Source organism: Macrotis lagotis, chromosome 5 (genome assembly GCF_037893015.1).
Source record: "Macrotis lagotis isolate mMagLag1 chromosome 5, bilby.v1.9.chrom.fasta, whole genome shotgun sequence".
Lineage (NCBI taxonomy): Eukaryota > Metazoa > Chordata > Mammalia > Peramelemorphia > Peramelidae > Macrotis > Macrotis lagotis.
Genome location: NC_133662.1, coordinates 68513349 through 68524781, shown reverse-complemented (window position 1 = coordinate 68524781; position 11433 = coordinate 68513349). Strand labels below are relative to the sequence as shown.

At 35.2% G+C, this 11433-nt stretch overlaps 1 protein-coding gene across 1 annotated transcript; it reads left to right on the top strand.

The window, feature by feature from the left end:
* The first annotated feature begins 5268 nt into the window (after positions 1–5268).
* LOC141489305 (olfactory receptor 13G1-like) lies at positions 5269–6237 on the top strand. The gene has a single exon (XM_074190021.1). The coding sequence runs from the start codon at positions 5269–5271 to the stop codon at positions 6235–6237; it is 969 nt and encodes a 322-aa protein (XP_074046122.1).
* The last annotated feature ends 5196 nt before the right edge of the window (positions 6238–11433 follow it).

Sequence of the window (11433 nt, the reverse complement as noted above, 5' to 3'; positions counted from 1 at the left end):
GCATAAATTGCCTGACTGCAATTCCACATACTTGGTTTCCTTGAGGGAAATTTCACGGATTCATTCCTGGTCTTTGCTTCCACTGAGTTACTCCACTTCAGGTCGTTTGTCTCAGGGAGAGGGAGATTCCATGACCAGCATCAAGGACTGTTGGAGTAAAACTCTCAAGAGGTGCCTGCCCTTGAGCTGAATCAGGGGTTGTCTCTCCCCAAGACCTCCGGTCCTGGAAGACAGCCCCCAGAACTGTGAGGGGTATTGAGACCCTAACCCAAAATGACAACTTGGAGTCCTCTCAAGGTGGCAGCAAAGAGTTAAAATTTATTTCGGTTCTTGTAAGAAGCGGGCAGTTCCTAACTCTCTATGAGAGAAAAAGAGCAGGGAAAGCAGAATTACAGAAGCTGAATCAGGGTTAAAAAACCCCCATAAAAACCACAACCCATTCTCCCAACTCTTTTCTGCTGACCCTTACAACAACTGGTCAAACTTGATGGTCTGAAGAGAAGGGGAGTGCACCTAAGTTTTTCCAGGAGGGTCTGTCTTTGTTTACATCTTATATAGTTAGGGTGACATAATTTTTCTAGCCAGAGATCTGGGATCTCACGCTCCCCTGATTCTTGAGAAATAGAAACTGAGGCCTACGGCTTAGACTAATTTAGCACTATATTTCTGAAGTCAGCATTTTTGCCTCTCACAAATTTATAAGAAAACAAATCAGTTCCCAATTGATAAATGGTCAAAGGATATGAAAAGGCAGTTTTCAGATGAAGAAATTAAAATTATAATAATGTTTGTTCACCACCATGACATCAAGGAGATGATGCCATGACAGGCACATGAATTGGATTTGAATGAGAGTTTGCTGTGTTATGTCACTTGTCTCACTTTTTCCTTCAGAGCCATCTGGGTCCAGTGGCCAGATATGAATCAGGAAGACTGGATATGGCCCTGAATGCAAAGCAATCAGGGTTAAGTGACTTACACAAGTAACAGGCAAGTGTCTGAGACTGGATTTGAACTCCTATTCTCCTAATTCCAGGCCACTGCAACATGTAGCAGCCTTATAACTATTTATAGTCATATGAAAAATTGCTCTAAATCATTACTGATTAGGGAAATGCAAATTAAAAACAACCCTGAGATACCACTTCACACCTATCAGATAGGTCAATATGACTAAAAAGGAAACTGATCAATGTTGGAGGGATATGGGAACACTGGGATACTAATGTATTGTTGGTGGAGTTATGAACTGATTCAAACTTTCTGGAGAGCAATTTGGAATTATACCCAAAGAGCAATAAAGTTGTGTATGCTCTCTGAACCAGTAATTCCACTAATAGTTCTGTATCCCAAAGAGATCATGAAAAAGGGTAAATAAATCCACATTCAGAAGAATATCCATAGCAGCTTTTTTGGTGGTTGCCCATCAATTAGGGATTGACTGAACAAGCTGTAGTGTATGAATGTGTTGGAACAATATAGTTCTATAAGAAATCATGAGATACAGGTATTCAGAAAAGCCTGGAAAGACTTACATCAACTGGTTCTTAGTGAAATGAGCAGAGCCAAAAGAACATTACACACATTAACAGCAGCATAGGGTGATGATCAGCTATGATGGACTTGTTTGTTTTAATCAGTGCAATAATCAAAAACAATTTATGGAATGTGATGGAAAATACTATTTCCAGAGAAGGAACTGTGAAGGAAGCTTTCTATGATCAATTTTTAAAAGTTGTCTTATGTATTATGACCTTTCCCTAACTTTTTCCTCTTCTTTTCTGTATTTGATTCTTCTTTTACAACTATTAACATGGATTTAGGTTTAGCATAGTTATGCATGTAAAGTCTATCATTAGATTGTTTTCTGTTGGGGGAGGCAAGGAGGGAAATGAGAGAGGTAGAAAACTGTGAAACTCAACACTTTGTAAAAAATGGTTGGTGGAAACTACTGTTGCATGTAGTGAAAAAACATAAAAATAATTTTAAAAAAAGAATTCTCTTTCTTCAAGATGCACCTCAAGTTTAACTTTCTAGATAAAACCATTTCTGATCTCTCCAACTGCTAGTGCTGCCTTCCCTTCTAAAAAACTTTATATTTATATAAAATACTTTGTATTTATTTATGTTGATTCTTTTATATTGATTTGTTTAGACTTACATCATATGCAGTTGTTGCTTCTCCTGCTTGGGTGTAATTTCTTTTAGTATAGGGATTGTCCCATTCTTTGTTATTTTTACCTTCATCACCAAGTAAACATTAGGTACTTAATTTTTTTTGTTTGTTGACTGATTAACATATTGCTTTAAAGCTCACAAATATTATCTCATTTGAGTCTCCTATAACATAGATGCTTTAGGAATTATTAACTCCATTTTAAAGTAGAGGAAATTAAGGCTCAGAGAAGTTGTATATATAAGAAGGTAATATTTGCATGCAACATTGAGAAATAAGATAGAGTGACAAACCAATATAATGGGCTCCCAAAGGAGAGTGTGGAATCTCCATCCCTGAAGACCTTCAAGAAAAGAACAGGCAATTCCATGTCCAGGATATTTGAAATTTAGTTGCCTGACTAGAGGGAATCTGAGTCCTAATTTTTGTTGTCTCTGATTTTTTTGCAATATCTGCTATTTTGAAAGAACCTTGCATAAACAACAGCAGTTCTGAGCATTAATGGCTCTCTAGTTCATCATCATTAAGAAGGACAGGAGGAAATCAATAGAATTCACTTGTAGTATGAGGAACTAATATATAAGTGGAAAAATAGTGATGAAGACCTTTTAAGATTGGTTCAGATATCCAAGGAAATTTTTATCTTCCATTACTGGGTCTGTGAGAAAACAGTAGCATGCTCTATAGTAGTAGGAGAAAAGGGCTTCAAAACCAGGAGTACATCATAGTGTTCTGCCTGGTGCTGTATTTGTACCCTAAGTGACAAGTTCAACTTAAGAGTTGGTAGCAAATCCTCCTATAAAGTCCTGCTTTATATGTACCTATAGATATGTTTGTTTAGTCACCCTTTTCTAAAATTGATTTTTCTCTTTTATCATAAGCTTTATTATCAGCTAATCCAAGCATTGCAAAACACAAAGAAAAAGAAAGCTATATGAAACATTAAAAAATGTTGATACTTTTTTCTTAGAAAAAGGAAAGCATTACATTTAACTTTACTTTTTTAATCTCCTGATATCCATTTCAAATGATGATGATGATGATAACTGCCTTGTGAATAGAGTTTCCAGTTTGACAACCTTGAAAACCTTTCTTATTTTTCCAGATAAACTTTTATAAAAGGTAAAGTGAGTCTCCTTTATTGGTGAGTCTTTGTTTGTCCTTATTGTTAATCAGTTTCTGTCTGTCTATTTTATTCAGTGTAACTAATAAAAAAGTGATGATAATAATAGAGATAATAGCAGTTCAGATAGTTAGATTTTTAAAAAAAATTTACAAAGTTCTTTATCTTGATTATCTCTTTTGATCCTCCTAATAATTGTATAAACATTTTTTTTATTAAGAATGTTATCTCTTTTATAGACATAATAACTGAAACTCAGAGACGATGCAGTATAGGATGGAACAAGAAACCTCAGTTCCCTATTTTTTTCTTGTACTTTCGAGTCCAAACTTCAAGTCATTTAAAATATGTTTTCTATAGAGGTAATACAAATATACCATTTCTTATTTATAATATATCAATTAAAAATTCAAAATGATGACCAAACATAATGTAAAAATATTAACATATTCCTATATGCACAAGTTGCCTGAGATGAAGCTATCAGAAACTAGAAAATGTAGTAATAGCAATTTCCACAATCTTGTAATACTTTTGGTCCATTTAACATCTGAGTAATTCTTATTCTCATTAAAAGATCTAAGGATGTGAGCTAATCTAGCTTCAGTCATTATAAGTAGCATATTTCTGAGTAGTTCTACTGGTCAAACATAATTATGCTAACTTTTAAAGATGTTTTGCTAGGTCTTATAATGGGATTTCAGGCAATTATCTTGAAGGGATTTATAAGGCCACTTAATACTACCCACCCCCATTTTTACAGATGAGAAAACTGAAAACAAGAGAAGTCAAAGTGGAGCACCTAAAATTACATAGCAAATGATTAGATGAGGATGAAGACCTGAATTTCCTATTCCTAGTTCAAGAGTTTTATTCAATCATTGATTCATTCATTTAAAACTTATTTATGGATTATTTACTATTTAGATGGGATTGTATTTAATATTTCAAACTCCTGAGAGTTTCTCTTTTACCTAATAACCTTTGATTCAGAATTCCCTACACTGTCCATTCTAATTTAAAACTCTAATCCTTGACTCAGATATGTCTCTCTTCCCTAAACTATACAAAACCTCATCCTTTAATTTAAAGTTCAGTTGAAGTTTCATCTCTTCCCTGTGCCCTTCACTTTACAGAACTCTAGCATTTATTGATTTCCTCCGTACCATTGTGTAGTAGAAGTAGATTTAAAAAATATGACCCCCCATAAAAAGATGGATATGTGTGAACTTAGAAAGCTCAATGAACATCTATAAAGTTCAATTTCCTCATCTATGAAATGGAAATTCCTCAAAAGGTTACTGTGAAAAAGCATAATAGATAAAACATTTTGAATCCATAACTCTGAATATAAATTAATTTTTATCACAACATTCATTTTGATGATTATCTTGTTTTTTCAATATTGTTTAACTTTGTCTTTGAGTGCATTATCTCTCCTCAAAAATATCAGAGTCAGCTTTCAGAGAAGAGAGTTGTTTCTTGGTACTCCCCTTCTTCCTAACCCTCCACTGTACCTACTATAGTTTCATATATCTATATCTATATCTATATCTATATATCTATATATATATATTATCTTGCCCTCAGAATAGGCTTAATAAATAAATGTATGAAATAAAAAGATTATGTAAAATATGGACTCTACTCTCCTAAGGTGGCATTCTTAATAGGACCTTCTATGATCTATACTTAAAAAAAAGTCTAAAAGTACTTATTGAAATGACTTGAACTGAATCAAATAGAGGAGAGACTGAAATTGTCTCATTATTGCTTTGACTTACTTTTTTTTTTTTTTTAGGTTTTTGCAAGGCAAACACGGTTAAGTGGCTTGCCCAATGCCACACAGCTAGGTAATTATTAAGTGTCTGAGGCTGCATTTGCACTCAGGTACTCCTGACTCCAGGGCCAGTGCTCTATCCACTGTGACACCTGACTTATTTTCAAGGCCAGTTCTTAGTTTGTTGGGATGAAGAACCAGTCTATGGAAATAGAATTTATCCTGGTGGGATTCTCCAGTCTCCCGGAGCTGCGCATATTTCTGTTAGTGTCCTTCCTGTGCATCTATGTAATTGCTGTGATGGGAAACTCTCTCATCTTCTTCACCATCTATGCCAATCAACAGCTTCACACACCCATGTATTTCCTTTTGGGCAACTTGTCTGTCATTGACCTCTTGTGTACATCTACCATTGTGCCCAAGATGTTAGCCAACCTTTTTTCTCAGAGGGCTGTTATCTCATTTGCAGGCTGTATGGCCCAGATGTATATATTCACATGGGCCTTAGTCTCTGAGATTGTTCTTCTGGCTTTCATGGCATTTGACCGTTATGCTGCTATCTGCCATCCCCTCCATTATCCAATGATCATGAGTAGTCGTGTCTGCATTGGTATGGTAGCAAGTGTCTGGGTCATTGGTATAAGCAACTCAGCAGTCCATACCAGCTTAGCAGTGCCCTTGTCCTTCTGTGGATCTCTTGTTATTGACCATTTCTTCTGTGAGTTGCCACCCATACTGAAGTTATCTTGCTCTGATACCCGTCTCAATGAAGCTCTAGCTTTCTGTGCAGATGTGATATTTGGGATGGGGCATTGTTCTCTCATCCTGGTTTCTTATGGATATATTATTAAGACAATTCTGAGGATTCGCTCCTCTGAGGGCAAGAAGAAAGCCTTTTCTACCTGCTCATCTCACCTTACTGTGGTTTCCCTCTACTATTCCACTGTAATTTACACCTACATTCGCCCGACCTCCAACCTCTCTTTGGAAAGGGACAAAATTATCACTGCCCTCTATTCTGTCATTATCCCTATGTTCAACCCAATTATTTATTCTTTCAGGAATAGAGAAGTGAAAGGGGCTCTGCAGAAGCTCTTGGGAAGGACTCTATTCCTTTCACCAGGCAGAACATTTAGCCTAAAGAATCATCCATCTTAACTCTGACTCAACACTTTCTCCATTATTAGAAGTGTTAAAGTAGAGGCTAAATGACCACCTATTAAGGATTTGATAGACTGCAATCATACTTTAGGAAGGAGTTGGAGTAGCTATTGTCTGGGATCCTTTCAAGTTCTAAGTTTCTCTAACTTTTGAAGTAGGTGCTGGTTTACTCAAAGCAATTCAAGTTTAAAGGTAGGGTACTGGCATTATTTCCAAGAGTTTAATGGAAATATTGAGGTGGGAGCAGGATCTTTCCTAAATTCATTAAATGACATCATAGAGGCAGTCACTTCTTTTCCATACCCTCTTACTTATGAAATGATGTCTATGTCTAATTTTATAATCATTTCAGTTTGCAGTAATGTTGTGATATGTTTGTCATCAATCAGGGGTTTTTCTATATACATATATATATATGCATAAATACATATTTTTGTTTAGATGGAACTAATGGTACTAGCCAGATATGTTCTATTGTTAATATAAACAACATGTCTAGAATATGATGAAAATTTCATATAAAATACAATACATACTGAGGACTCTAGAATTCTTTTTGACTCCCAACCCCTGATTAGGAAGTGGTCATTGAATATTTACTTGGAGCAGTGGATGGCATATTTACTTTCTTATTTTATAGAATAGTGTCTAGCAGGCCCTGGATCTTGTATGATATCATGTAGATGGAATCTATATCTGGTTATATAATTTCTCTTGGTTTCTATTATTTATTAGGAGTCAAATTTATTGATTTTACTATGTATCCATTTGGCTGACCAGATTAAAGAATAGAATTTTACCTTTTCTCAAGTCCTTGAGAGCATAGCATGTGTCAGTGATTGACATAAATCTGCAGCCTGAGAAGGGAAAAGCCTTTGGAAATTGACCAAATATAAGTGAGATGTATGATCTGGATTAGATAATGTTGCTTTCACTTTTTCTATTGAGAATATAATAGAGTTGGATAGCAAAGCAAAGTTGGTCATTCAATTTCAATATAGTTTCAAAAAATACAGAATTTTCCCAGTTATTCAAACCAGTTGAGTACATCAGAGTTAGGAATATTGAAGACTGGGGGGATTGAGCAGGTGTGTTTTTGTGTTTGTGTGTGTGTGTGTGTGTGTGTTGGGCTTGAATACCCATGTATCTCCAACCTCATGCTCTCTTAAATGATTCAAGTCCCCTTGTCAGTGAGCTTCCCCCCATTTTCAAGCTCTCCTCACACCCAAACCCCAACATTTCCCACATGCAGAAGAAATTTTTCATCTAGCCTCAGAGGCACAACATGCCAGTCTTGCTGTGAGACTTGGGGAGAGGGTATGAAAAGAATAAGAGATTGGTAGTAACTCTGCATATGCATGCCTGTCCTTATTGACCCAGTCAAATCTATCAGCAAAAAATGGTCAGGGACATTGCAGAAGAGAAAGTTTAATTCTCTAGTTCAGCCTTCTGTATGATAGACCATGTGATAGATCTGAGATAGAGACTGATGACTCTAGGAAAGAGAATGTATTAGCTTTTCCCAACTGTCATTCTGGCAATGGTCAGCACCATTTCTGAGGTTATCATCTATCAATTTTTTTTGTCTTGAAGGAGTTAGGTTTAGGAGAAATAAGGGAAGACCATGGCAGGGGTGTGTTTTTTTCATCACCATATGCCTATGTATATTGAAATAATAATGATGATAATAACATATCAGTAATTAATTTCCATTTATGTAGCAATTTAGAGTTTGTAAAGCACCCAACATATGTTCTTTCATTTAATCTTCATAACAGGATTGTGAGGTATTATCTCCATTTCATAGATGGGGCCAGTTAGGTGGGATAGTGGATTGAATTGGACCTGGAGTCAGGAAGACTCTTATATTTTCAAATTTGGTCTCAATCACTTTATGTGATGCTGAGTAAGTCACTTAACGCTGTTTACCTTGGTTTCCTCATCTGTAAAATGACATGGAGGAGGAAATGACAAACCACTGTTGTATCTTTTGCCAAGAAAACTCAGAATTGGGTGAAGTGTCTGACAAGACTGAAATGACTGGATAACAACCATTTGACAAATGAGGAACCTGACTCTGAATGACACTGATATTTGAATACTAAGCATCTGAGGCAGGATTTAATATAAATTCATGTCTTCCTGATTCTTTTCCAGCTCCCTATCCCCTACAGTCAGCTGCTTCTTTAGTCAGAACTCTTACTCCATTTCTAACAAAACATATCTTTTGTTCCATGCAACGCCTTTCATTTACCTATTTTAGTGTTGCAAATTGTCTCAGTTTACTTGTATTCATCATCTACTTCTTCGTTGTCTTTAGGATGATTCTAAAATAAAGATTTATTGAATAACCTTAGTCATATGGTTTCTTTGTTTAGTTTGGAACTATGGTGCATTGCAACAACTTGCATATAACAAACAGTTTTAGAGAACTTTGGGACACACAGAGATTAGGATCACAAAGTTAGTATGTGTCAGAGACAGAACCTGAACTCAGATCTTCCTGATTTCAAGGTCAATTTTCTATTATGTGATGCTATTGTTAGTGGATGAGGATGAGAAATAAATCAAATGAACAGTTTAACTCAACTGATAGACTAGGCTAACAGAACTCTGTTCTAAATTCTGGAAGGACTTACATAAATTGATGCTGAGTGAAATGAGCAGAACCAGAACTTTAGACACACTAATAATGACACTGGGTGATGATCAACTATTAAGGTCATGCTCATTTCAACAGTATAGTTTCCCATTTCGTCTTTCATTATTCCAGTTAGTCCTGTACATTGTTGCCAAATGAATGTGTGGAGTCACCTTGAACAGGCTTGCGGAAGAGTAGAATGTTTAATTTTCAATATGATCATTTGCATTTCAGACATCACAAAACACTCCAAACCAGGGTTTTATGTTACTTTGTTGATTGTCCAGACTCGATTAAGTTATATAGAAATTACTAATAATGCAGATCAAATTTAAAAATATATATGCAGTCCATTTTTCTTTGTGAAGAGCTAGTTGCTAACCATTTACAGGACATCCTTGCCTAAGCAAAGATCTATTTATAACACTTTCCTGCTCACCAAATTCTAGTGTCTCCCTACTGCCTCTGGGGGGGAAATAGGTTTTTAGCCTTCCCAACTTGACCCCTACTTACATTTTCAACAATGTTGTAGATTATTCCACCTCCCACACTCTGTACTTGTCTGACACTGACCTTCTTTCTCTTTCTCAAATATGACAGTTCCATCTCTTTGCCTTTAAGCTGATTATTCCACATGCCTGGATGTTTTTTCTTCTTTATCTCTGTCTTGTAGAATCCCTTTCTTCAGTACAGTAAATTGGGAAATAAGTTTTATAACTAGTGCTTCTGACAAAGGACTAATTTCTAAAATATGTAGAGAACTGTGTCAAATTTATAAGAAAACAAATCATTCCCCAATTGATAAATAGTCAAAGGATATGGAAAGGTAATTTTAGGATGAAGAAATTAAAACTATCCAGTTTTATGAAATAATTGCTCTGAATCATTATTGATTAGGGAAATGCAAATTAAAACAAGCCTGATTGTTTTCACACCTCTTAGATTGGTCAACATGACTAAGGAGGAATATGATCAATGATAGAGGGAATATAGGAATGCTGGGACACATGTATTTTTGGTGGAATTGTGAACTGATCCAAACTTTCTGGAGAACAATTTGGAATTTTGCCCAAAGAGCAATAAAATTGTACATGCCCTTTGATCAAACAATGCGACCACTAGTACTATATCCTAAAGAGATCATGAAAAAGGTTACAAAATCCACATGTAGATAAGTATTCACAAAATATTCACTTTTTATGGTGGCAAAGAATTAAAAATTGAGGGAAAGTCAATCAATTGGGAAAAGGGAAAAGGCCGAACAAATTGTGGTATATAAATGCGATGAAATATTTTTGTTCTATAAGAAATCATGAAATAAAGGATTTCAGAAAAGTCTGTAAAGACTTACATGAATTGGTGCTGAATGAAATGAACAGAGCCAGAAGAACATTAAAGATATTGGGTGATGATCAACTATGATGAACATGTTCATTTTAGTAGTACAATAATCAAAACCAATTCTAAAACACTTGTGATGGGGAAAAAAAAACCCCAAACTTAGAACCTTATTTTTTAAAAGTAATCTTAAGTATTATGTCCCTTTTTCTCTCTATTTTTCCTGCATTTTGGATTTGATTCTTCTTTTATGACATGATTAATGTAGATTTAGGTTATGCATAGTTTCACATGTAGATCCTATCATTAGATTGCTTTCTCTTGGTGGAGGGGAGGAGGAAAATAAGGGAGGAAGAAAAAAATAAAACTTAAAACTTTGTTAAAAAATGGTTGATGAGAGGAGTGGCTAGGTGGTGCAGTGGTAGAGCACCAGCCCTGGAGTCAGGAGTACCTGAGTTCAAATCCGGTCTCAGACACTTAATAATAACCTAGCTGTGTGGCCTTGGGCAAGCCACTTACCCCCATTTGTGTTGCAAAAATCTAAAAAAAAATAATTACCTAGCTGAGACCTTGGGCAAGCCACTTTACCCCATTTGCCTTGCAAAAAAAATCCTTTAAAAATAGTTGATGAAAACTACCATTGTATGTATTGGAAAAACAAAAATAATTAAGTTTTAAAAAAAGTATCCCTCTCTTTCTTCAAGTTGCACCTCAAATCTAACTTTCTAGATCAAATCTTTTCTGATCTTGCCAGCTGCTAGTGCCTTCTGTTCTAAATAACTTTATATTTAACTTCTTTGTATTTATTTATTTTTGCAGATTCTTTTTATATTGATTTGTATAGAATTACATATTTAGTTGTTGCTTCTTCTCCTTGAGTTCTTTTAGAATAGGGATTGTATTTTTGTATTTTTACCCTCAATACCAGGTACACAATAGATACTTAAGTTTCTGTTTGTTGACTGATTAATAAATTGCTTTTACAATTCACAAACATCATCTTATTTGAGTCTCCTGTCACATAGATGGTTTAGGAATTATTGTCTCCATTTTGTAGAAGAGGACATTAAGGCTCAGAGAAGTTGCATATAGTAATATATGAAAGGCTAATGAATCATTTAGAAATAAGAAAGACTATCAGAGTGGCAGATCAATATAATGGGCTCCTAAGGGAGGGTGTGAAATCTCCATCCCTGAAGACCTTCAAGAAAAGA